Genomic DNA, 25,841 nt, shown 5'->3' with positions numbered 1-25,841 from the left:
CCATCACCTCTATAAACAGTCCAGCACATGCCCAAGGCCATGACAATGGGTTTGTAACTGGGAGGAGAGCTCTGGACCATGCAGGGACCTGAGTTCCCCCTCAGGTGAGCCCCCACAGACCTGCCTGGTGCAGGCCGGAGCTCAGCACCTCCGTGAGGATCACAGCGCCAGACGAGCCCCTCCGCGGCACTATTCCCTTCCCAAAGCCCCCTGCCCCTCGGGGTTACCACCGACCTCAACAGAGAAACCAGCCCGAGGGCTGGAGCACGCTGACAGCGCAGCACCGCTCCACGCCCGGACTGAGCCCTCAGAGCCGCCACAGCGCCGGCCCTCCCCTTTTATAGGGCACGGGGCCGTGTGCAAAACAGGGGCGGGAGCGAGCGCCGCGAGCCGTGCGCACAGCGCGGCCCCTGCCGTGCGCACCAAGATGGCGGCGGGCGGAGCTTGGGGGGGGGTGTGTGGGGTTATGGTTCCCTGCTGTATACATTGTACAGGGGGGTAGGTCAAGCTGCTTGCTTAAACGTTATTGCTTCCTCATGCTTATCGTGCTTGCAGTGTACAAGGGGGTAGGTCAAGCTGTTTGCTTAACAAGGTTACTGATACATGGGTAGACCCCATAACTCGTTAGAGTTGTAGGGATGCTTTTATTCAGCACTGAGGCACATGGGGGTCGCTCCTCCAAAGCCTGCGTGCCTTTCCTTTGCCACTCAGTTTATATTATGTATAATGAATACCTAAACATGAGAGTGCTTCACGCCTAATACACACGAAAAACCTATTCCTCTCTGGTATTACAGTTTTCTGGCATTCGTGCCATTGATGCACCTGCACAGTTCCTCCTGGTGGTGGTCGTTAGGGGGTTGTGAGGATGAAGGCCTGTAGTTCTTCATCACCACGAATAACCTCCTGCTTCCACGCAGACACAATGGGGTTTCGGCTCCTATGGAAACCTCAGGTTCAATGCAAGGCGGTTCTATGTATCTTAAAGCAGAAACTTGTCAAGTTTACAAATGTTTCTCTGGCTATCGTTTGTTCCTTTTCTTTCTATGGGTGCTATTTAAACAAGAATGTCAGGCGTCAGCAACCTCTGTGTTTGCTTCACTTACACTCAATGGGACAGGCCCCATTCCCGGTCCCTGCCTCGCTCTATGGAATGGCGACAGGAGGAGCCAGGGGAGCACCTTTCCCAAGGGAATGTGCCCTCCTGCTTTCTTAGCCCGGACAATTCCCCACGCACAGGCAGGGCTGCAGGGACTGAGCAGGGGCACCGAGGCCTCGTCCCCACGGGGTGTGAACACCTCCAGGGCCGGTGCCCGCAGCCTGTTCCAATGGGGCAGGAGCTGCTCCTCCGCTCCATCCCCACCTCCCCTGGCGCAGCTTGAGGCCCTCTCCTCCTGTCCCACCCCTGTCCGGTACCCCCGGGCAGCAGCGCTCAACATGGCGGCTCCGAGGAGCTGACCAGCAGGCGGCGGCCGTGCGCGTGTGAGCGCCCGCAGTGCGCATGCGGGAGGGCCGCGACTCCTTCTCCTTCCCTTTCGCTTCCCTCCGGTGGTGCTCGGAGCCCGCCCGCTCCCGTCCCTCGGTGCCGCTCCCGTCCCTCGGTGCCGCTCCCGTCCCTCGGTGCCGCTCCCCGCCGTTCCCCCGGCTCCGGGTCCGCTCCCCGCTCCCTAGAGGCGTGCGCCTGGCGTGCGGCGCCATCTCCATGGTAACGCGCGGAAGGGGCGGGGCGCGCCGCGGCGGGCCGGAAATGACGCGCTGCGAGGCGCGGGGGCGGTGGAGCCGCAGCCGGAGCCATGTCCGCGGGCGGAGCAGCGCAGCGCGATGCCGGGGCCGCCGCGGGGTGAGGCCGCGCCGCGGGTCCCTCACAGCGCCCCCGGGGTCAGCGGCGGCTCCGGGGCCAGGCCTGGAGCTCACGCGGCCGCCGCTGAGGCCTCTCTGTTTTGCAGGCGCCGCAGTAAATGGGACCAGCCCGGCCCGGCCCCCGCCTTCCTCCTCCCGGGCACGGCGCCGCTGCCCGGGCGGCCCTTTCCCGGCGGCGGGGACGGCGGCTCCGCGGTGGCCGGGTCCGAGAGCTCCGCGGCGCCCTCGGGAGCGCTGGATGCGGCCGCGGCTGTGGCCGCCAAGATCAACGCGATGCTGATGGCCAAAGGGAAGCTCAAGCCGGCGCCCAGCACCGCGGACAAGGTGGGTGCGCGGAGCGGAGCGGAGCGGGGGAACCACGGGGGTGTCACGGCTGTGATGTGGAGACCTGCGGGCATTGAGTGTCCGAGGAGCCATCAGTGAGGTGGGAAACGATGGGGAGCGGAGAGGCCCGGCCTGGATTGGGTTGAAGGGACCTTAAAGCTCCTCCAGCTCCATGTGCAGGGACCCCTTCCACTGGAGCAGCTTGCACCAAGCCCCTGTGTCCAACCTGGCCTTGAGCACTGCCAGGGATGGGGCAGCCACAGCTTCTCTGGGCACCCTGTGCCAGCGCCTCAGCACCCTCACAGGGAAGAGCTTCTGCCTAATATTGAACCTCAATCCCCCCTGTTTCAGTCTGAACCCATCACCCTTGTCCTGTCACCAGTGCCCCTGAGGAAGGTCCCTCTCCAGCATCCTTGTAGCCCCCTTCAGACACTGGAAGCTGCTCTGCGGTCTCCGCGCAGCTTTTGCCATCTCTGTCTCTGGCTTTTTCTTTCAGAGCTCTTAGATACTGGCACAGAACGTGGTGCCCTTGATTTAAACCAAGAATCGAGGGGGGAAAGTGTATTCCTGGTGTGGGCGAGTTCAGGTCTTGAGCAGGAGCTCTGTGTCGAAGAGGAGTTGAAATATGAATCCCAGGTGTTGTTAGGCTCAGCTTTCTGCCCGAGCTGCCAGCTCGAGTGTGAGATGCCTTGGGTTCAGCTTGAGCAACTTCGCTGCTTGCTTCTACATCTGTTTGCTCTATTTATAGAGCAGAAGCAGCAGTTACTTAGGGTACTCCAGTGTGCTGAAGGTAAAAGTGGTGGCTTCATTTAGGCTTAAGGTTGTGAGAGGTAAATGAGGAAGCAGTGGATGTGGTGTGCTTTCTGTAAAGGTTCAACAGCTGAAAAGGGAGAAAGGAAAGGATTTTCCTCTCTAGAGCACCAGGGCCTGGTGGGTGCAGCGTTTTTCTCTGCTTTCTATCTATTTCTGGTCTTTGCCACGGTTCTCTTTGAAGCTGCAGGCGCTGGGAAAAGGTCCAGCTACAAATAAAAGCAAAGATGACCTTGTGGTGGCAGAGGTGGAAATCAATGACGTGCCCCTCACGTGCAGGAACCTGCTGACGAGAGGACAGACTCAGGATGAGGTACGGGCAGGCTCTCTGGCTGCTTTGTTGGGCTTGGCAGCACGCTTGGGCCTCTTTGTAAGGCTGAAAGAGCTGCGATCAACTGCAGTCAGTGGTGGTTTCCTTTTCACCAAGCTCAGGGGTTTCTGGAGACCCTTTGTTTAGTGGTTTATTCACTACAGTATCATATAATGAGCTCAGGTGGCACAATTGATATCTTTTAGTGGGCCCTATCCCTTTTCTCACCGCTTTATTAATGTGTCCCCTATAGAACCCCCCAAAGCTTTGGGGTTTCGCTGTGCTTGCTTTCTTGGTGCTCACCTTGTCCCTGGGCTTTGCAATCACTTGTAGATAAGTCGCCTGAGCGGAGCGGCTGTGTCGACCCGAGGGAGGTTCATGACAGCAGAAGAGAAAGCCAAAGTGGGACCAGGGTTTGTATTTCTCTTTGGGGGCTCCGTGGTGGGGCTGTGGGGTTGGTTTTCATGGGCAGTGTCACCATTGGGGGGCAGTCAATGGGGTATTGAGTGCGTGGGATGCATTTGCTGTTGTGTAGTGCTAAGTGCATGGCTGTTCCTCCAGCTGCCTAATACTGAGAGATGAAAACAGAGTGTATAAAGTCCTTATGGAAGGCTTTCTGTCTGGAACAAAAGTGTATGTCTTAGATTGGCTCCGTTCTTGTGTGTTCTTTGGGAGTTTAGTGGAATATTTGACTGTTTCCTTTGCAGAGATCGTCCTTTGTATCTTCACGTCCAGGGCCAGACACGGGAGCTGGTTGACAGTAAGTGCAAACTGAATCCTTCTCTTCCATCATTACTTGTGGAAAAGGGGGAAATTAAGGGCCTTTGTTATGGCCAGCATGGATTTGTACTGTAAATATCTTGGTGTTGGTAACAGGTGCTTGTTTCATCCTTTGTGAGCCAATCTGGAATGCTAATACTGGATCTGGGTGATCTGGACAGTTGACAAGGGCTGAAACAACTGAGTTCCCTGTTTTGTTAACTAGGAGCTGTTAACAGAATTAAAGAGATCATTACTAATGGAGTAGTGAAAGCAGCCACAGGCTCTAGTCCAACCTTCAACGGAGCTACAGTTACTGTCTACCACCAGCCAGCCCCTATTACTCAGATGTCTCCAGCAGTTGGCCAGAAACCTCCATTCCAGTCAGGGGTGAGTAATGCATTGCTGTGACTATCACTGGTGACAGGATTTACCTGTCACAACGTGTACATTGTGTGTCCTGGAGGGCTGATCGAGCTGAGCCTGAAGAGTGAGGTTCAGGGGACAGCAGCCTCCTAAAGGAAAAGGGATGGAGAGACCAGTCCTGCTTACAGAAGAGCAAAGGGCTGACTCCACCATCTGACACTCGCCTGTCACAGGAACACCGTTTCTGGCCTCAGAGTGAAGCAATAAGCTTTTACTGTTCCATTTCCAGATGCATTATGTTCAGGACAAGTTATTTGTTGGATTGGAACACGCTGTACCTACGTTTAACGTGAAGGAGAAGGTGGAAGGGCCTGGTTGCTCCTATTTGCAGCACATTCAGATTGAAACGGGTGCCAAAGTCTTTCTTCGTGGCAAAGGCTCAGGTTGCATAGAGCCAGCATCGGGCAGAGAAGCTTTCGAACCCATGTACATTTACATCAGGTATGAGGGGTGTTTGGAAACACGTGGAAACAGTGGAAGAAGGAGCTTGCAGAAACACTGGTGCTCATGAGCTCTTCCTTTGTGTGTGCTTGCAGTCACCCAAAGCCAGAAGGTTTGGCAGCTGCTAAAAAGCTGTGTGAGAACCTATTGCAAACCGTGAGTAGCTCTTGCAGAGCCTGTCACAGCCCCAGTGTGTGCCTGGCTATTGCTGCTTTGTGTGCTCCCAGCAGAACTGGCCCTGTGTCCGGCCTTCCTAAGGGTGTTTTCCCTTCCGAGCACTGCTGAGTCTTTCTGTTAGCATTGGTAATGGAGCGTGGGCTGCAAAGCCTCTTCTGAAGAATAGATGGAAGCTTTTAGCTTCTTTGAAGTGGTTCGTTTGCCACTCTATTTCCTGTGCAAGATTATCCTTGTGTTACAGGAGCCGGTCCCAGAGCCAGCAGGATGAGTGGGGTTTTGTTCTCTGTGTGTGTGTGTGGATTATTGCTGTCTCTCTGCATGCTGTCTTCTGGAAGCAAAGCCCCCTTACAGCTGTGTGGTCAAATGCCTTTTGCCTGTGAAAGGTTAATACACTACATAATGAATGGTTCTTGTCTAATCTCTGCCAATTCCTTGCAGGTTCATGCTGAGTACTCTCGGTTTGTGAACCAGATAACCACTGCAGTACCCCTCGCAGGTAAACCTCAGTGATAGCGAAGCCTTTGGGGTTGCATTTTGCAGAGTTGTGCTGGCAGTTAGTCCTGTGGAAGCCTTGAACTTGCAGCCCTTCAGTTTTGGCAGTGAAATGGGGTGTTTTGGGGACAAACTGAAGGTGTTTTCTCTCTCTAGGCTTCACACAGCCTGCCGCTATCAACAGCGTACCTTCCCAGCCCTCCTATTACCCTTCCAATGGCTATCAGTCTGGTTATCCTGTGGTTCCTCCTCCTCAACAACCAGTTCAGCCACCATATGGGGTACCAGGCATAGTACCACCTGCAGTACCTTTGGCACCTGGAGTCTTAACAACGCTACCTACGGGAGTTCCGCCTGTGCCAACGCAGTATCCCATATCTCAGGTGCAGCCCCCAGCCAGCACTGGCCAGGTACTGCCACAGTCCATCTTCTGCCCTTTGGCTGTCCGTTTATTGAGTTGTTTCTTTGCTAGCAAGAAAATACTCGGAGTAGTTCCAGATGGAGAATTCCTGAGGGCTTGTGGGTTTGTTCATGCTTTGCTGCTGTCTGAGCAACGACATTGTGATATTGATAGGGGGCCTATGGGGATGCTGGGGATGGGCTCTTCATTAGGGACTGTAGTGGTAGGACAAGGGGTAATAGGTTAAAACTGAAACAGGGGAAGTTCAGATTGGATATAAGGAGGAAACTCTTTCCTGTTAGGGCGGTGAGGCACTGGAATGGGTTGCCCAGGGAGGTTGTGAATGCTCCATCCCTGGCAGTGTTCAAGGCCGGGTTGGACGAAGCCTTGGGTGAGATGGTTTAGAACGAGGTGTCCCTGCCCATGGCAGGGGGTTGGAGCTTGATGATCTTGAGGTCCTTTCCAACCCTAATGATTCTATAATTGTTGGATGCCTGCTTCAGCCTCTGTTTTTCATAACCTGTGAACATAAAGGATATGTGCAGGGGGTGCTCACTCCCATAGGGAAAGCGTTACCACAGGCTTTGATGCAGGCCTGTGGAGGTACAATGAGCTGGAGCTACAGACCGTGGTTAGTCTCTAGAAATGAAATACTTGTTTCCTCTTGAAGCTGTGAATTTCCTTCCAGTTTCTCTTGGGTTCTGCCTATGTGTGTGTTCTGCTCCTGTGTCTGGAAGGCTGCGTTTGATGGATGCTTCCTATGCCCATTATCAAATGCTCTTGTCTTGTCTTCCATCTTCTGCACGCCAGAGCCCACTGAGTGGTCCTTTCCTTCCTGCTGCCCCAGTTAAAACCACCCTGCCGACTGGTTCCCAGCCACAAGTGCAACCCCATCCCCAGGGTCAAAAGCGACGCTTCACTGAGGAGCTGCCGGATGAGAGGGAGTCAGGACTGCTGGGATACCAGGTGGAATAAAATCACCCATTTTCCTTCATTCACCAAAGCAGAACTCGGCTGGAAAGGGATGATGTAGCACAGTTGATGTGGAACAGTCGTGCAAGGCCTTTGGCAGATGGCTGCAGTTGTTGCACAACCTCAAGACCACGCTTTGGTTTCTTTGAGTGGATGCACCGTTGCTAAAGTGTGGCTTGCTGATGCCTTGGCACCTTGCTTTCATACCTCAGTCTTACCTGAAGGCTGCTGGTGCATTCAGGTCAAAGAGATGCCCACAGTGTGGTTCTGCTTAGTTTAAAGGGAGATTCTTTGGGGTCTGGGGGGTCTTTTGCAGGTTGTTTGAGGGGTGGGAGGGAACCATGGTAGTAGCTCCCAGGTTTTCCCCATTGACCTTCCTTGCAGGTTGCACTTGAGAGGATTTCAAGCAGCCTGACGTAGAAATAGTTATTTTTGTTTTAAAGAGCAGAGCAGTTGATTTTAGGTAAAGTAATTTTGAGCTCTTCAGGCTTGTATGTGAGAAGAGAGAGCTTCTGCAAATGCTCCTCAGGTGATCCAGCCCTGCTCACGTACAACCTCTGCCTAGAGGCAGTAAGCACCTGCCTCTCTGTTAGCCCTACTGTGACCATCTCCAGCAGAGCTGACTCTGTACAGTGCTCAGAATTAGCTGACCGAGGAGGGAATAAGTTATCCATGACCCAAGGCTACTGCTGAGGTGGAGGAGGTGATGAGGTGCCTTCCCTCGTGCTTCTCAGGCATGTTCCTTACTGCATTACCCTCAGTATCTATAGGAGAAAGCCTCTTGTTTACCAGGGGTGATTAGTGGTTCCTTCTGCTAGTTGGCAATATGCTCTGAAAAGTTGGCTTTCCTATCATTATCATTAAGGAGCTGGAGCTTATGTTGTAGTGGTAGATTTGCTAATGCCGTGTGTTTTTCTGCTCATAGCATGGACCCATTCATATGACTAATTTAGGTACAGGCTTCTCCAGTCAGAGTGAACTCGATGGAGCCGGGTCGAAGGCAGCAAGTTCCTCAGGAAAGGAGAGAGAGAGGGACAGGTGAGTGAGGGCAGGAGGACATCCAGGTCTCTCCTGCTCCTGGTGGAAAGCCCAGGGCATCTGTGTTCCATGTTCTCTGCTGGGAAACAGCACCAGAGCATGGCTGGGCTTGGAAGGGACCTTGAAAGAGCATTTAGGCCACCCCCTGTCCTGGGGGAAGGGGCATCTATGAGACCAGGTTGCTGCACACAGCTTGGTGTCATTAGTCCCACTGTCTGGCATTGATGAAGATATTAAATAGTATTGATCCCAGTATGGACCCTTGGGGGATAGCGCCTGTTTACTGGTTTCCACTTGGATGCTGAGCTGTTGACTTTAATTGTTTGCATGTGGCCACCCAGGATATTCCTTACCCATTTAATAGCTCATCCCTCAAATCCTCTGTGATTTAGAGCTAGGAATGTTGGGGTGACCATAGGGAAGCTTTACAGCAGTCCAGGTAGGTGACATCAGCTGCTCTTCCCTTGCCCACTGACGCAGTCACTCCATCCAAAAAGACCTCTACATTAGTCAGGCAATTAAAGTTAAGGGTCAAGGACTGGCTTCTGAGCCTGTTTGCTGTTACCTTTGACTCTTTGCTTGCTTAAACCAGAAGGACTGAGGGCCTGCATTGCTTTAAACAGGCAGTTGATGCCTCCGCCAGCTTTTCCTGTCACTGGGATGAAATCGGACTCTGAAGACAGAAATGGTGCGGGGTCTTTACCAGGCAACCATGGTGAGTGCAGTGAATGAGAGCCACTTGTAAGTCAAGTTTCCTTTCCCATATGGGTTCACGCTGGTCTTAACACGTGTTTAAAGCAGTGGGGGTTCTTTTTGGCTCTTCTTTAGACTGCCTAGATGAAAAGCAGCTCCTGCTGCACTGCTCTAAACCCACTGTGATTAACACAGGATGCTTCTCTTAGAGCCTCAATAAATACCTGTCTGGATGAGGAGTGTAATGGACTGAAGGACAGGTATTTTTGACCCAGAGGCACACGGTCTCCTAGGCTTGTTTTGTAACACGGATGTCCTGTGGCTTTACTTTGTGAGCAGCTCTCTCTAGAGGCCCTGTCGGTGGGAGTTGTGGTTCAGGTGTGTATGCACAGACAGGAGTTGTGTCTGCAAAGGACACACGTGCTCTCGGAGCTCATCCCCTCGTAGGGCTGGGTTTGCAGCTTGGTAAAACACGGCATCACTCCAGCTCTGGGGGTGGTTTGGTGCCTGGCAGGGCTGCAGGTGCCTCACGTTAGGCCTCTTTAACAGCAGTTTCTCTGCAGTATTGCTCCCAGAGGTTGTCCTTCTGTGAGCTTGCTTTTGAGCTAAGGTCCTCCTTTTCTTGACACGTTGATCTCTGTGACGGTGACGTTGCCATCGCTGATGCCCAGTTGCTAACTTGCCCTTTCTTGTGTGTTTCTTTCTTCTTTCTCTGTTCTCTTACATGGTTCTGATGGATCACATGTGCTGTTGCTGCTGGTGTTGCGTGTGGCCTTCGACCTTGGATGACCATTGGCCTTGTGACCTCAAAATGGTGTCCAACTAACGATTCACAATTAACGTCTTTTTTTATTAACTCGTTTTGGGGCATTTTTATCTCTTTTTGGTTTGATTTTTCCCTTCTTGGGGGCTTGGGGGGGGTGTGTTTTGTTTTCCCCTCCTAGATCATCAAGCAAAGAAGATGAAAACTGCAGAAAAGGGCTTTGGTTTAGTGGCATATGCTGGAGATTCATCAGACGAAGAGGAGGAACATGGGGGCCATAAAACCGCAAGTACCTTTTCACAGGGATGGAGTTTGGGGTACCAGTACCCGTCCTCACAACAGCGAGCTAAACAACAGATGCCATTTTGGATGGCACCGTAGGAGCTGCAGAGAAGAGTTTTCATTCATCTGGGTTCCCCCCTCCTTTAGCAATAATGCATGTATATTACAGCCTGAACTTTGCAAATACCCCTTGTTTTTACAGTTGCAGAAAAGGTTCAGTGTTCCCCCCTTTGAAAGGGATCCATCGTTTTTAAACTCCTTATTTCTGCAGTGCATCTGTCCAATAAAACCCCACCATGAACTGCAGTAGTGGTGACAGGGCCTAGGCCCTTGTGCAGTGGGGGAAGTGCTGTGAAGAGAAGAGAGGGAAGGCTCCATTGTGCCAGGATCACTTAAAAGGGCCAGAGTCAGCCCCGCTGCCTTCACCCTCCTCCTGGTGCTTGTGGTGTACGGAGCGCTCCTGTGCTCAGCCTGGGTTTGCAGCCCTGTTGGAGCCGATGGTGACCACAGCTTCAGTGTTGGGACTCAGCCAAGGAAAGGAAGGCACAATCACCGTGATGCAGCTGAGGAGCGGGGTTCTTCAACCTCTTCCTTTGTGTTTCACTTCTCGAGCATCTCCTGGAACTCAGCACCGGGGGTTTCTTCTTTTACTGCCCCACCCCTCCTCCTTCCAGCCGGATGCCAGGGCAGGGGCGCACATGGGTTCGGCTCCATCTTCTCCCCTCCCTCCGGGCTTGGTCCCATGCCCGAGGCGCACAGGACTCTGCTGAGAGCTTGGCCCCATCTCTTCCTTCATCCTCCACCCCTTGTGGCTCACGGTGGGCACCGTCCGGGACCCCTCCCGCCTTGACCCCGGGCCCAGGCTCTTGGCTTGGGGATGGACATGAACTGGAACAGGCGTTTGCGTGGCGGTGCAGAACTCTCGGATGGGGAAGGGCCGTGGCGAGGCGATGCTCGGCGTCCGGAACGGGACAAACGGCCTGGACCCGGGGCTGCGCGGTGCGGCCGTGCCCCGGGGGCCGCGCTTAGACCACCCCCCCCCGGCCCTCCCCGTGCTGTAAATACCGGGGCCCCCCCTTTCGTGGCCATTAAAAGCGCAAAGAGCCCGGGTCTGGCCGCTCGCTGGGGCGCGGGTGCCGCCGTGGGGAGAGCGCGAAGGGAGCGGCGGCGCCCCCGCGCCTGCGCTGACCCCTCCGGGCCGCCGTCCAGCCCCGCCCCTCGGCGCGGGCCTGGCCGTGGAGGAGCCGCCGCCATTTTGGTGCCGCGGCCTGAGGCGGCGGAGGGGAGCGGAGCGGGGCCGCGGCCGCCGCCGCCGTTCACGATCGTTCTCTCTCCGCTGCGACGCTGAGGAGATGGAGCCCGGAGCGCGGCCGGGCGGCGGCGCCGCGCAGGGGCAGTCCCGCGAGTACAAGCTGGTGATGCTGGGCGCCGGGGGTGTCGGCAAGAGCGGTGCGTGCGCAACGGGGGCCGCGGGAGGAGGGCTCCTAACGGGGGGTGTCCGGATGCTCGGGCCGGGCCGGGGGAACGGGAGCCCGGCGTCTCTCGGCTTGCAGCGAGCGGGGCTCTGGTTCCGCTGCCGGGGAAGGAGCGGGCTCAGGCCCGGTAAGCGCTGGGCGCTGGGGCCGCAGGTGCTGCCCAGCCCGTGCCATTGAGCCTCTGGCTTTCGTTCGTAGCCATGACCATGCAGTTCATCAGCCACCGCTTCCCGGAGGACCACGACCCCACCATCGGTAAGGAAAGGCGCGCTCCTCCGGTGCCGTTGGGGTGAAGCTCTTGCGGGGTCCGTTGCTTGCAAGCACTCGGTTGAAAGCGAGCTGTGCGCTGGGGACCCAAGCGCTTCGGGTTTCTCAAAGCTATGAAGAGTCCGGCAGCCCCAGGCTGAGGTTTAGCTCCTCGCTGCGTTCCCTGTCCCATAGACTGAGGCTGTTCGCTGGCTGTGTTGGCAGGGAAGGGCTGGAAACCGGCGGGGGTCGGTGCGAGCTGCCTGTAAACCCCGTCCCCATGGCGGGGAGCGGCTCCCTCTCAGCCCCGGTTGTGTCCTGGGGTTTAGAGGGAGCCCCAGAGCTTCCTGTGCCGCTGCAGGAGCTCTGCAGCACCCCAGAGGAACCTCTCCAGCAGGGCAAAGGGAAGGGGGGGAACAGGGCTCATCCATCGGCTTCCAAAGGGAGCAGCAGCTGGGGGGGGGCAGCTCTGCCTCGCGTTCCGGGTGGGTTCTGCCTTTGGGAGGAGGGCAAGGCCCTTCCCCTGTGCTGTGAACTGAAGGGAGGCTGCGGAGCGGGGTCCCAGGAGGTGGCTGCAGGGAGGACCTTAAATCCCATGGGTTGGTGTTAAATGGAGCTCGGGGGAACGCGGCCGAGGGGGGGTCCCAGCTTGGTGGGGTTCTCTTTGAGACCTGAGCGCTGCACCTCGTGGCCAACCTTGTTCTTTCCCTTGTGCTGTGGATCCACAGAGGATGCGTATAAGATACGGATCCGCATTGATGATGAGCCTGCCAATCTGGATATCCTGGACACAGCAGGGCAGGTATGGCAATAAAGAGCATTAGGAGGATGTGAAGAGTCTCCAATGGTCAGGCATAGAGACAGCCACCCTGGAACAGCATCCATGCCTTTGCTTTTTGAGCTTTCCTAAGCTTTAGAGTCATAGAATAGTTCGGGTTGAAAGGACCTTAAGATCATCCAGTTCCAACCCCCTGCCATGGGCAGGGACACCTGGCGTTGCTCACAGCATCTGTATGGCACTGTCTGTATTTAGGCACCTCAGGAGGGTGCTCTGCTTCCAAGCAGTGCTTTCTCTGTTGCACCATTCTGTTCTGATCAAGAAGCAGTAGGTACTGGTGGTAAATGGTGTGTTGGGGTGATGTCTAGTGAGGAAACTCGATGTTAATCCCAGGCTGTGCTGCCTTGTCCTGCAGTAATGGGACATTAGAATGGGCTGGGTTGGAAGGAACCTCAAAGCTCATCCAGTTCCAACCCAGACCCCTTCCACTGGAGCAGGATGCTCCCAGCCCCTGTGTCCAACCTGGCCTTGAGCACTGCCAGGGATGGGGCAGCCCCAGCTCCTCTGTGCCAGGGCCTGCCCCCACCTGAGCACTGGTGGCCTTGGTGCAGCTGCAAGGTCCCCATCTCTCCGCAGGCAGAGTTCACGGCCATGAGGGACCAGTACATGAGGGCTGGGGAGGGCTTCATCATCTGCTACTCCATCACGGACCGGCGCAGCTTCCACGAGGTGCGCGAGTTCAAGCAGCTCATCTACCGCGTGCGCCGCACCGACGACACCCCCGTGGTGCTGGTGGGCAACAAATCCGACCTCACGCAGCTGCGCCAGGTAAAGGGCACCCCCGGGCCCAGCCTGCAGGCTCCTCCTGCTGGAACACACAGGGATGCCAAGGGAACCCATCGCCCCTTGTGCTGTCACCACAGCCCCTCTCCAGCGTCCCTGTAGCCCCCTTCGGACACTGGAAGCTGCTCCGTGCGGTTTCTCCTCTCCACCTTTGTTTCATGAATGTCCAGAGGGTTCCTTGCAGTTGGCTGCGTTGCTGCAGGAGTGAGAGTGAAAGAAAACCAGGTTTTCAGAGAAAGGCATAGGAATCAGTGGCCCTGAGCTGGTCTGGGGCAGGGAAGCTGCATGCACAGCTCCAGAGCAGGCAGAACAAGGGGAATAAACCTGGTACCTGCACCAGTGGGGCAGCAGGGCCAGGGCAGGGATTGTGGTGAGGCTGCACCTTGAATCCTGTGCTCAGCTCCGGGCCCTCACTACAAGAGAGACATTGAGGGGCTGGAGCGGGGCCATAGGAGGGCAATGGGGCTGGAGCACAAGGGATGGGGAAGGGCTGAGGGAGCTGGGGGTTCAGATGGGGAAGAGAAGGCTCAGGGGAGACCTGATGGCTGCCTACAACTGCTTGAGAGGAGGATGGAGCCAGGAGGGGCTGGGCTCTGCTCCCAAGGGATGGGACAGGAGGAACCGGCCTCAAGCTGCACCAGGGCAGGTTTAGATGGAGCTGGGGACCAATTCCTGCCCCACTGGACCAGGCTGCCCAGGGCAGGGCTGCGGACATCAGCCCTGGAGGTGTTCACACACCGTGGAGCCAAGGCCTCAGTGCCATGGGGCAGTGCTGGGGTAAGGGTTGGCCTGGATGAGCTGCAAGCTCCTTCCCAACCCAGCTGATGCCGTGGTTCTGGTTCTGCCTTTCCTGATGATGGGGTTCCTATTGCAGGTCTCCAAAGAAGAAGGCTCCTCTTTAGCTCGAGAGTTCAACTGCCCTTTCTTCGAGACATCGGCCGCCTTCCGCTACTACATCGATGATGTGTTCCATGCCCTGGTGCGGGAGATCCGCAGGAAGGAGAAGGAAGCAGTGATGGCCATGGAGAAGAAATCCAAACCCAAAAGCAGCGTGTGGAAAAGGCTCAAGTCCCCCTTTCGAAGGAAGAAGGATTCAGTCACTTGAACAGAGCGGCTTCCTCTGCCCATAGGACAAAACCTGGGAACAGCCGTTTGTAACCAAAGCAGTTTAGTGACGACGTTTTGGTGGTGTCTTAAACCTCAATGGACTTCTGTGAGAGAAGCCCTGACTTTTACCAGTTCTTGTTTAGAATGATGCTCCCTTCGTTTCAGACATTCCACTTCAGACCAGTAGCACTTGTCCCGTTGTTTGTTGTCCGGTTTGGACTGGATGCAGCAGTTGGTGCTTGGAGGTTGGTTACGGATGCTGCGGGTCTGCAGCCCTGCACTGGGGAGCGTGGCTGCATGCTGGCAGCTGAACTGTGTTAGGGTATTGCTGAGTTCTCCCCAGCTGAAGCTTCTGGTTCTGGTGCTTTGCACAAGCAGATGCTGCTGCTCTGGGGAGCGGTGGCCTGCACCCCACAGAGGGGGCTGAGGAGTAGCTTACACCGTGGCCAGCAGCCCTGGCTGGGTGTGGGTACCACTGACAGGAGCTGTGCTGGAGTCCTCATTCCCTTCCAGCACCAGTGTGGAAGCGGTGAGTTCCCAGCAGAGGTGGAGGTGGGCTTCAAACCAAGGCAGAAGCAGCAAATCCTGGTTCCTATGGCAGCTGTAACTTGGCAACAGGCGTGGAGATGGAAGTTTCCTGCTGTCCCCAGCATTTACTGGGTGCCGCAGCGTGTGTCGTGTCACGGTGCTGCAGGAACCACAGCTTTGGGTTCTCTGACTCGCTGGTTGAAAGCCATAGCTGTGAGGGGGGGGCTGGCTTATGGATTTCCACTCTGGTTTATGCTCCTGTCCTAAAGGAGCCAGGAGCTTTGGGAAGCAGAAGCAGTCCCAGGTTATTTCCTGTGATAACTCCTTTGCACACAAATGCCTGATCCTGAGGAATCTGGGCCTAGAATTAACACCCCTAGTGCTGGGAAGATGCTTCCAGTGCAGTCTGAAAGTGGAACTTGTGCAGTGGAAGGAAGGGATCAGCTGGGCACAGTGACAGGCCCTGGAGGGTCACATCCTGACCCTCCATGTGCACGTGGCACAGGGACAGCTTGCCTTGCTCTCAGTAAAGAAGGATCCGGTTGAAGTGCTGCTGGCACCCTCCATACATAGACTTGGTCTGTGCTTTGGAGCTGATTGACACCCACATCAGCTGCGGAGTTAAACCCAGCAGAGACACCATGTCTGCTCTCCCCTTGGCTTTAGTAGCAGCACAAACCATAGCTGGGTAACTGGGGCCTGGCTGTAACAGGTTTCCTGGAGAGCAAAGTGCCTGGAATCTTCCTGTTTCAGAGGGAAAGAGCTTTGAGGGCTGAGTGTAGGAGAGCTTCCATCATCCTCTGCTCATCTGTGCCAGTCGCTGTTATCTTGTTCCAGAGCCTGAGGGTGCAGTCAGAACTGAAGCCTCTCTACCAGGGTTAGCACAAGGACCAAGGAGAGCAAATGCATCAACTGCAGCTGCTTTCCTTGCTGCAGCCCTTGTTGCTCAAGGTGTGACTGGGAATTCCGTGCCTGTTGTTGGGGTGGGATTGAAAACCAAGGCCAGCCTCAGGGAAGGCACTGGGAGAGGATTCCAGAATTCCTGGTTCATTTGGCACTGTATAGCATTTGGAACACACAGAATTCCTGGTTCATTTGGCACTGTGTAGCATTTGGAACACACAGAATTCCTGGTTCATTTGGCACTGTATAGCATTTGGAACACACAGAATTCCTGGTTCATTTGGCACTGTGTAGCATTTGGAACACACAGAATTCCTGGTTCATTTGTCACAATATATAATTTGGGATACACAGGATTCCTGGTTTATTTGACACAATATATAATTTGAACACACAGAATTCCTGGTTCATTTGGCACTGTGTAGCATTTGGAACACAGAATTCCTGGTTCATTTGGCACTGTATAGCATTTGGAGCACACAGAATTCCTGGTTCATTTGGCACTGTATAGCATTTGGAACACACAGAATTCCTGGTTCATTTGGCACTGTATGGCATTTGGAATACACAGAATTCCTGGTTCATTTGACACAATATATAATTTGGAATCCACGGAATTCCTGGTTCATCTGACGCTGCAGCAGTTGGCACGCAAACCCTTGCAGCTGATGTTTCCCCTCGGGATGGGTTGGAGCTGCGTTGTTGTGCTTGGGAATCGTGCTCCAAGCAGGAGGCGTTGGTGCCGCTGAGGGACCGGGGGGGGGGACAGGACCCCAGGGCTCCCTGCAGCTGCCTGGCAGGAGGAGGAGAGACCCCATTGTGTTGGAAAGGGGCTTCAAGGCCCTGCGGGAGGTGGGAGGGGAGCGCCCCAACCCGCTCCTCCCTTCAGCCCCTTTCTCTTTGCTTCCTGCTTCGCCTTTCCCTCATGCGCATCCTTTCCTTGCTGTTGCAGCTGCAGGGAGGACCCCGAGGGGCCTCGCTTAGAGCCCAGAGGAGCGATTTCCATCCCCGTCCTGCCCCGTGAGTACAAACCAGGCCTTGAGGTCCAGAGAGGTCCCTTTCCCCTCTACTCTGCCCTGGTGAGACCGCATCTGGAATATTGGGTCCAGTTCTGGTCCCTCAGCTCAAGAAGGACAGGGACCTGCTGGAGAGAGTCCAGCGCAGGGCAACTGAGATGATGAAGGGAGTGGAGCATCTCCCTTATGAGGAGAGACTGAGGGAGCTGGGTCTCTATAGTCTGGAGGAGAGGAGACTGAGGGGTGACCTTATTAGTGTATATAAATATATAAAGGGGGAGTGTCCCGAGGCTGGAGCCAGGCTCTTCTCAGTGGCAAACAATGATAGGACAAGGGGCAATGGGTACAAACTGGAACACAAGAGGTTCCACTTAAACTCCTTCTCAGTGAGGTGCCAGAACACTGGCCCAGGCTGCCCAGGGAGGCTGTGGAGTCTCCTTCTCTGGAGACATTCAAAACCCGCCTGGATGCATCCTTGTATAACCTTATCCGGGTGTTCCTGCTCTGCAGGGGGATTGGACTGGATGAGCTTATGAGGTCCCTTCCAGTCTCTAACATACTGGGATACTGGGATACTGGGTGAGGGGGCTCTGACCCCCATGGGCATCACCGGCAGGGGCACCACGGTCCCTGCAGGCACCGGCTCTGAACGTGAGCACGGGGCTGGCGCATCGGAGCCTGCAGGACCTCGGGGCCTTCTGCTGTGGGGGGGGTGCTCCACATCCCGGTAGCGCCGCTGGTGGGGACGTGCTGGAGCCGAACACATCCCCTCACCGAGCATGGCCTCGGGCCTCTGCTTCCTCAAGCTCAGCCCTGAGGCTCCTTTTGAGCCACCCAAAGCGACACCGAAACCCCCCCCCCCCGGTGCATGGGAGCCGCACGGGAGAGGAGCGCTGGGCTCTGTGGGATCCGGTATTACCGAGGCCGTGGCTTCGTGCCCGGGGGTGCTGTTCTGTGCTGGGAGCTGCGGGGACCAAGTGACAGGAGCCAGATCCCTGCTCGAGAGAGGCTGGAGCCTCCTGCTTGGAGCCCGGAGCATCCCCGTTGCCAGGCAACAGGGATGCCTCAGTTCCCACTGTTGGAGCCCATCCCGGGTCCGCTTTCCCTGAGCTAAAGCATACCCATCCCTGCCACACCCCGGCAAAGGGGAACGCTGTGAGCTCACGCAGAGGGTTTGGATGCACCAACCCCTCAGTATCAGTGTGAGGCTTCATTTGCTGGCCTTGTGCCCTGGGCCTTTAGCTCTTGGGAGTCGTTGGCCTGGGAATTGTCAGAGCAGAAACTCCCATCTGTGGAAGCAGTGCTCCCATCCATAGAACCATGGAATGGGTTGGGATGAAGGGACCTTAAAGCTCCTCCAGCTCCAACCCCTGCCCCGGGCAGGGACCTGTTCCACTGGAGCAGGGTGCCCCAAGCCCCTGTGTCCAACCTGGCCTTGGGCCCTTCCAGCTCTCATCCCATCCGTGTTGCCTACATCAGTCAGGGCAGAGGCAGCAGCTAAAGTGATCCCAGCTTTGTTTGCATGCTCCCTGTGCGATAAATCCCAGAGACAAGCTTGTGTTACAGCATGGAGCAGCTCACACATGGAACAGCTCAAGGGATGGAGCAGTTTATGGCATGGATCGACTCAAGGGATGGAGCAGCTCACACGTGGATCAGTTCATGGCATGGAGCAGTTCACATGTGGACCACCTCACCCATGGAGCACCTCCCTCGTGCAGCACCCCACCTCACCCCCGATGCACTTTCACACACGCCCACATAGGTGTTTTTTTTTCTCCTTTTATTTTTCTTTATTTTCCACACAACGTTGTCATTTTCCAGGTTAATTTGCCACGAGGAGACACGAGAAGGTAAGGACCAACCACAGCGGGGGATGCACAGCGAGTTCCTGGCGCTTCCTGGCTACGCGAGGCTTTCAGAACACGGAGGTCTGCACATCTTCCGTTCCCTCCTGCTCCACAGAGGGCCGGGGCTGCTCCTGCCTGCCCGAGAGCCTGCGCTCCTCACCCTGAGCACGCTCCCTGGGCACCAAGCTCCGCTCTCCCTCTGCAGCTCGGCTTGGGGTTAGGAGGGGAAGCGCGTTCCCAGGAGGGGTCCTGAGCATCGCTACCCTGCAGCAAGGCCATCGCTCAGTGCAAACCCTAGGAGGGAGCTGGAGCGGCCATGAGAGCCCCTTTGAGAAGCGCTGGAGACAACCTCCAACGTGGGCAGGATCCAACCCAGCAGCAAGGAAGCCCCCTCTGCCCATGCACTGGGAGCTGCAGCCTCAGGGCAGCCTGGAAGCAAGCCCCAATGGGAGAGATTTGGCTTTCCAGAAGGAAGGAAGCGATGCCAAAGCACTGCCAGCTCCCAGCGTGCTGCTGCCCCCCATGGCCCGCTCCATCCTCCCACCTGCATTAGGAGGAAGGGGAAGGATCATTACCCAATGATGCTCTAAACCTGGGGAGCCAGGGCCTGTGAGCAGCGCAGTGAGCTCCTAACGCCACCAACAGGCTCTGGGATGGAAGCACCTGAAGGCCCCCAAAAGCCCCTTTGTGAGCTCCCAGGAGCAGCTCAGCTCCTCCAGCCTGGCCCTGGTTCTGCCCCAGCCAAGGACCTGCTGCAGTTACCACCCCGGCTCCAACGGGCTCGGGAGCCCAACGAAGTGACCTGGCCTGGACGCTGCTTCTTGGTGTCTTGGACACCAGATCCAATGGGGTTTGTGGAGCCTGAGGAGCAGGCAGGGGCAAGAGCCCGGGGGCTCCTGCTCTTCACACCCCGAGGTGATGGAAACCTATGGGAAGTCTGAGTTGTTCACAACCGAACAAGTGCCTTGAGCCAGGCTCTGCCCTGGGCTGCGTCCCCTGGGAGCTGGCTCCGCATCACCTCTGCTGCAAACTGCACCGAAGGAAGCAGCCCCTTTCCCTCTCTCAGCTGCCCTGTAACAGAACTGAGCTGTGGGATCCCACCTTCAGCATCCCTGACCCATCGCTCATCCCTTTGTGTTCTTGGGCCCTTCACGGAATGGGCTGGCTTGGAAAGGGCCCTCAGGCCACCAAAGCGATGCTGTGGGGACCTCAGGGCCCCACATTGAGCACGTGGCAGGGGCAAGGGGTCCAGGGCCTGACAAGAGACCTCTGTTCCCGAAGGAAAGGGCCATTTCCCTTTACGCAGCGCAGAATTCCGAGCCACCTTTACATGGAGCTGTGGTTGGTGCTCCCGAGCCAGCGAAGACCAGAACTGCAAGAACCAATGGGCAGGCAAACGGACACGAAACTAGAGGTTAAACTCTGGGAGAAGCCTACTAAAGACAGGCCAATCTCGGTGAATACCAGCAAAGACAGTTCGGCACAAACACAACTTCCATAGGGACAGAGAATTAATCGTATTAAAACCTGCGACTGGATAGTGGTCCTTATACTAACGTCAGTTTGTATTAGGCATGCAATAGCGTGAGTACACTGGTATATATAGCTGTGTTTCTGGGTTTCATTGACTGCTCTCTCGAATCTGAGTGCCCTGCAAGGAATCGCATCACAAGAGAACCCCATCATCATCATCAGCATCACCATCATCAGCTGCTGCACCAAGGTTTAGTCCTACAGCTACAAGGGTGAAGGCTGCCCTACAGGCCCTAGTACTCGCTCAGGCTGTGCCACTTGGCAATGGGCTTCCTGGGGTTGTCACACACCTCCCTCCAGTGCTCGGCGCCGGGCGCGGTGCCGCTGTGCGCGCCCAGGATCAGCCTGCCCACAGCCTCGTTCTTGGTGGTGCGCTCGAAGTCGATGACCAGGAACTCGATGCTGATGTCGGGCAGCAGATCCGCGGGGATGTCGTAGATGAAGGACTCATTGAAGACGGGGTTCAGGGTGCACTTCTTCACGTGGGTCTTCTTCTTGGCGATGCGCTTCCTGCCGTAGTAAACGTTCACCTTCACGTAGGGATCTGTGGGGAGCACGGAGGGAAAGGGACCAATAACACAGCCCCCCCCCGCTCGGGGTGATGCTGTGGGGGCTGCCTGCTCGCCCCGGTACTGCCCAGCTTAGTGCTGGGAGGGCTGGAGCAGTTCCAATAGGAACTGGGGCTGGGGGGGCTTCGTGGTGAGCTCGGTGTGGCCGGGCCATGCTCTGCTCTAACAGGAGCCGTTCTGCCCTGTTGCAGGGAATGACCCATGGAAGGGATGGATGGGTTTGGGAACTCACAGCTGGAAAACTGAGGGCACCCAAAGGGAAGGAAGTGCAACGCAAAGGCTCCCGCTTCCCCCAGCCCCACTCTGCTCTTTGAGCTGCTCAGGGTTAAAATGAAGCCCCAGGCACACAGAGCTTTGGTTCTTCATGGAATGCATGGGGCACAGAGCATCCCTGATGTGCACATGCATGGGGCACAGAGCATCCATGATGTGCACATGCATGGGGCACAGAGCATCCCTGATGTGCACGTGCATGGGGCACAGAGCATCCCTGTGTACATGAGTGGGTGTGAGCCGTGCAGGTGAGCAGAGCTCAGAGGGGCCTTGGGACATTCGTTGCTCTGCTCATGTCGAGGGGGAGAAAATAGCTTCTACCTGAGAGGCCGGTGATATCCATCTTGGGCAAGTGCCTGGCTTTGAGCACCACCACGGTCATCCTCTGAGCCACGGGCTGGTAGGACAAGGAGACCTGGAGCTCCCCTCTGCTGATGCACTTCTGGGGAGGGGAAGCAGAGAGAGGCCCTCAGCACCAGCGGCTCCCACACACACAGGTACCAACATCCCTGGGTACCAACATCCCTGGGTACCAACATCCCTGGGTACCAGCATCCCTGGGTACCAACATCCCTGGGTACCAGCATCCCTGGGTACCAACATCCCTGGGTGCCAACATCCCTGGGTGCCAATATCCCTGGGTACCAGCATCCCTGGGTGCCAACATCCCTGGGTGCCAACATCCCCTTCCTGTGCCCAGGGCCCCAGCAGCCGCACTGGGAGGCGCAGGCAATGGCAGCAGCTCAGGGCCCAGCCTGGGCCTGTGAACATGGCAGAGCAAGGGGGGGGTTCCCAATGCAGGAACTGGGGGAGCACCACAGGAATTGTCACTTGAAATGCTCTGATCCCCCCCCGAGGTGAAGCCTCCTTCAAGTGCAGTGGGGAAAGCCCGGCTGGGCAGGCCTCAGTGCTGGTTATCACTGGGGGCTTCAGGCAGAGCTTCCAGCACAAGGAACAGAGGCTGCTGCTCCTGTGACATTCCTGATGGAGGATGCACACAGGCCTGGCCCTGGAAGGGAACCATGGCTTGAACTCGGTGCAGTTACTGCAGTTTGCACTCTTCGGAAACAAGGGGGTGTTAAGCAGGGCATGCACCTTTGCTGGCTTGGCTCAGTGCAGTCATCTATGGGGGGTCAGATGCAATTCTGGGGTCATAGGTATCTCCATCTAATAGCCATCATGTATACCTCCATCTAACCCCATCATATGTATCCCCATCTAATACACATTGTATGTACCTCCATCTAACCCCATCATATGTATCTCCATCTGACACCCATCACCTGCACCTCCACCCAACACCCATCACCTGTACCTCCATCCGACACCCATCACCTGTACCTCCATCTAACACCCATCACCTGTACCTCCGTCCGACACCCATCACCTGTACCTCCATCCGACACCCATCACCTGTACCTCCATCCAACACCCATCACCTGTACCTCCATCCAACACCCATCACCTGTACCTCCGTCTGACACCCCATCACCTGTACCTCCATCCAACACCCATCACCTGTACCTCCATCCAACACCCATCACCTGCACCTCCACCCAACACCCATCATCTGTACCTCCGTCTGACACCCATCACCTGTACCTCCGTCCAACACCCATCACCTGTACCTCACCCAGCACCCATCCCCTGTACCCTAGGGGCACGGCACCCATGGTGTCCCACCTGTATGTTCCTCTTGAGGATCTCCCTGCTGAGCTGCACCTTCCCGGTGCTGGGATCCACCCCTGCCAGCGGCACCACGACCTCTCCGATCACATCATCCCGTGAGAAGCGGTCGAAGCTGAGCACCAGGAAGTGAAGCACCAGGTCCTGGAGCTGGCTGTAGGGGATCCCATAGAAGGTGAACGTTTCATCGAACACCGGCTCCAGGGTCTTGCGCAGCACCCGCGTCTTCACCCGGTGCCTTTTGTCGGGCAGGATTGTCATCTTGATGTAGGGGTCGGAGCTCTGCGTGTGCTCGTCCATGACCGGCAGCCCCCGTGCCTCCTGGATGGTCACCACCAGCGCCTTCTTGGGGAAGTTGTAGTCCACGGAGAAGGTGAGCTCGCCCAGCAGGACCTCATCCCCTGGTGATGACGGTGATGACGTTTTGCTCCCTCCCGGAGTGAGGCTCGGATCCGGGCTGGGTTCATCCCCGTAATCCACCTGGATGGGGAGCTGCTCCACGCGAGGGGCCGCGTTTGGCCCGGCCGCTGCTTTCTCAGAGCCCATTAAACCGGCTTCAGCAGCACCCACCGAGGGGCTCCCCCTTCCTGCCTCCTTGGCAGCGCCGCTCTTGTCCCTCCGGATGCGGATGATTTTCTTCTTGTTGCTCAAGGTCTCTGGGTAGATGCTGATGCCTTTCAACATGTGGATGAACTTGTACGGGGGGGTTTTGTGCTTCTTTTCTGCTTGCTGGTGACAGCATGTCCACACAAACACTGTTACTGAGACAGAAACCACGAGGACAGTAGCACCAATGAGGCCTGCCACCACTGGAGACACATCTGCAGAGGAGACAAGGCAGTCAGGAACCGGCCTGTGCCCCCTGGAGCCAAGCACACGGGGATGGAGATGGACCCAGTGCCTCAGGCCGTGATCTGGGTATCAAAGCCTATAACTTAAGGCTCCCCACATGGGAAACGTTTCACACTCCTAAGGCCTGCGTTGGGTTTCATGTGTTGGGAAGGTCAAGCAAGTGCTTCCCTGCTCGCATCTCCTCCATCAGCAGCATCTCCATGGGAATGGGGCTCCTGCTTTGCAGGAAGCTTTGGGGTTTAATGCCCTGTTCAGAACATCCCCCAGTTCCCTCTGACCGACGGGAATGGGGTAACAAACACAGGACCGGGTCTAATCCCTGCGGCCTGAACTGGTTGATGCCTTTGTCCTAACCCTCAGGGAACCCCAGCCAAGAGCCACCAAGATGCATAAGAAGCTGGAGCAGATGGAGAAGGGACAAGGAGGGGGCGAAAGAGCGGGGTTTGTTCAGTCTGACAAGGGAAGAGAAGGGAGAGCTCCTTTTGCTGCTTCGGTTCCTTGGTGGGAGGTGATAGGGGAGATGGAGTCAGGCTTCCCCTAACTCCCTGTTGTGTCACTGCTTTACTAACCATGGAAGGGATTGCTCTTCTGCTCTGTGAGGCTCCAAGGGTACAACCTGCAGCAGCTGAACTGAGAGGGGGCCAAAGCCAAGCTCTGGTTTTGCCATCTTCATTCTGAACCCTGAAGAGGAGATGAGGATGCGCCCACATCACCCCTGGGGCTCCAGAGGGCTCCTGCACGTTCAGTTCCTGCCCACATCTCTGTTTATGGAGGTGAGGATCAGAATCGAGCCTGAGCACCCAACAGGCTCAGGAGTAAACTGGTTTTCCCCTCTACTCCAATGGCAAAGGCGCTTTTGGCAAGGGAGAAACCTCCCCTGCGAGGGTTTGCAATGGTTTGCAATGGGCACTGACTTCAGCCCCACCGCAGGAGCAGCCCCAAGCAAGAGGAATCTGTCCCATTAACAAACCCCCTCCGAAATGAGCGGTTCCCTGCTCCTGTCCTGGCTGGAAGCTCCTCCTGAGGCCCTCATTGCCCCCACTCATTAGCCCGGTCTCTGTAATTCTCCCCCGTTGAAAACTGCCCTGGGTAGAGCTGCCTAAGCCCGGTTTTAGCTGTGGGTTTGCAGCTTTGCTCTGCACCACGTCCATTTCAACGGCACCGCAGCCTCCTTCCTCTCTCGGCAAGCGCAGAACCACCCCTTCGAGTTCAAACCCTGCAGGAGAGGTCTGTGCTCCGATGTGATGCTGTACCTCCATCCAACACCCATGCCCTGTGTTGGGGGAGGATGGAATCGCATTGGAGTTAACGGGAAAGAATGGGAAACTTCCTTTCGAACCGGGCTGTGAATTCCACCCTAATGGTGGCCGCTGGCTCCATGATGCCAGCACGTGGCTCCTGATGGCAGGGAGCAGCGGTGTCACAGGGGAGGAATCGCGCTGTGCTCCAGCCCGGAGGATGCCGCTGGGTACCGCAGCTTGGAGGCACCGGGGCCTCGCGGTGCGCGGGGAAGGGCAGCGCTCGCTGCAGGCCTGGAACCTTCCGGCCTGGAAACCCCAACCGAGCCCCGGGCGCTGCAGCCCCGGCCCGGCCGCGCCATCTCCTCCATTCACCGCCGCTCCCGGCTCCCCCGGGCCCCTCCGCCCGCCTGCACCCCCCCAGCCCCGCGGCCGCCGCCCCCGCCCCGCCCGCCGCAGCATCCCCCCCCCCCCCCCGGCCGGCCCCGCCTCGGTGCCGCAGCCGCCCCGGCCCCCGGGGAGGTGCGAACAAAGGGGCCGGGGCGCGGCGCGGCCGGGCCCCGCCACCGCCTCCTGCGGCGGGGACCGCGCTCCTGCCCCCTTCGGGCCCCGCTACCGCCCGCAGGGCCCAACCGCGATCCCGCTGCTGCTGCGGGGCCGAGCGCCGGCACCGCCCCAGCGGCGGAGGCCGGAGCGGGCCCGAGGGGGGCTCCGCGCACCGAGCGCGGCTGGGATGGAGGGAGGCGCCCGGCGCCACTCACCGAAGCCCGGGTGGACGCTGGTGATCTCCGCCATGGCCCCGCTGAGGCCGGGATGCGGAGGCGCCGCGCTGCCGGCCCCCGCGCGGAGGATGCTCGGAGCCCGGGATGCAGGAGCTGCCGACTGGTCCTGGTGCGGCGCAGGCCCCGCCCCTCGGCCCGGCCCCGCCCCTCGGCCGCCCGGCGGTGACTCGGCAAGAGCCGGGGCTGAGGCCGCGCCTCCCGGGCGAGCACCGCGGCGGTAGCGGAGGGGCGGCGGGGGCGCGAGTGCGCGTGCGGCGGCTCCCCCCTCCCTGTGCCCGTGCTCGTGCCCGATGCGCGCCGCGGGCGGACCCTGCGGGGCGGTGGCGCGCAGCAAAGATGGCGGCGGCCGCCCCCGCTGCCCCGCGTCGTCACGGCGGGGCTGACGGCCCCCGCGCCGCCAACATGGCGGCGGAGC

General features: G+C 57.3%; 3 protein-coding genes and 1 non-coding gene across 4 annotated transcripts; 3 read left to right on the top strand and 1 right to left on the bottom strand.

Moving 5' to 3' along the window:
- The first annotated feature begins 1,747 nt into the window (after positions 1 to 1,747).
- KHDC4 (KH domain containing 4, pre-mRNA splicing factor) lies at positions 1,748 to 10,051 on the top strand. The gene is given in 15 exon segments (XM_061375187.1): positions 1,748 to 1,782; positions 1,784 to 1,840; positions 1,947 to 2,184; positions 3,179 to 3,307; positions 3,638 to 3,717; positions 4,012 to 4,064; positions 4,290 to 4,453; positions 4,719 to 4,930; positions 5,026 to 5,086; positions 5,546 to 5,603; positions 5,756 to 6,009; positions 6,810 to 6,965; positions 7,897 to 8,009; positions 8,633 to 8,724; positions 9,647 to 10,051. Coding segments are annotated over 15 exon segments (1,902 nt in total). The 3' UTR covers positions 9,847 to 10,051.
- On the top strand, positions 4,523 to 4,651 carry LOC133224073 (small Cajal body-specific RNA 4). The gene has a single exon (XR_009728760.1). It is a non-coding gene; the product is annotated as a small Cajal body-specific RNA 4 (non-coding RNA).
- Positions 10,052 to 11,086: 1,035 nt separating the features above from the next.
- On the top strand, positions 11,087 to 14,382 carry RIT1 (Ras like without CAAX 1). The gene is made up of 5 exons (XM_061375213.1): positions 11,087 to 11,196; positions 11,421 to 11,477; positions 12,197 to 12,270; positions 12,883 to 13,074; positions 13,964 to 14,382. Exons 1-5 carry the CDS (start codon positions 11,100 to 11,102, stop codon positions 14,192 to 14,194), a joined length of 651 nt encoding a protein of 216 aa, XP_061231197.1. The 5' UTR covers positions 11,087 to 11,099; the 3' UTR covers positions 14,195 to 14,382.
- A 5,408-nt stretch (positions 14,383 to 19,790) lies between these two features.
- Positions 19,791 to 25,577, bottom strand: SYT11 (synaptotagmin 11). The gene is made up of 4 exons (XM_061375208.1): positions 25,406 to 25,577; positions 22,552 to 23,375; positions 21,190 to 21,310; positions 19,791 to 20,570 (listed from the first exon to the last, which is right to left on the bottom strand). The coding sequence occupies exons 1-4, from the start codon at positions 25,437 to 25,439 to the stop codon at positions 20,260 to 20,262; spliced, it is 1,290 nt and encodes a 429-aa protein (XP_061231192.1). The 5' UTR covers positions 25,440 to 25,577; the 3' UTR covers positions 19,791 to 20,259.
- Between the last annotated feature and the right edge of the window lie 264 nt (positions 25,578 to 25,841).

Source organism: Neopsephotus bourkii, unplaced genomic scaffold, assembly GCF_033783945.1.
Source record: "Neopsephotus bourkii isolate Nb327-2 ecotype Australia unplaced genomic scaffold, CSIRO-AGI_Nbou_v1 NB_1660, whole genome shotgun sequence".
In the NCBI taxonomy this organism is placed as follows: domain Eukaryota; kingdom Metazoa; phylum Chordata; class Aves; order Psittaciformes; family Psittacidae; genus Neopsephotus; species Neopsephotus bourkii.
Note: the sequence above shows the minus strand (reverse complement) of the source record. Positions and strands in the feature narration are given on the sequence as shown.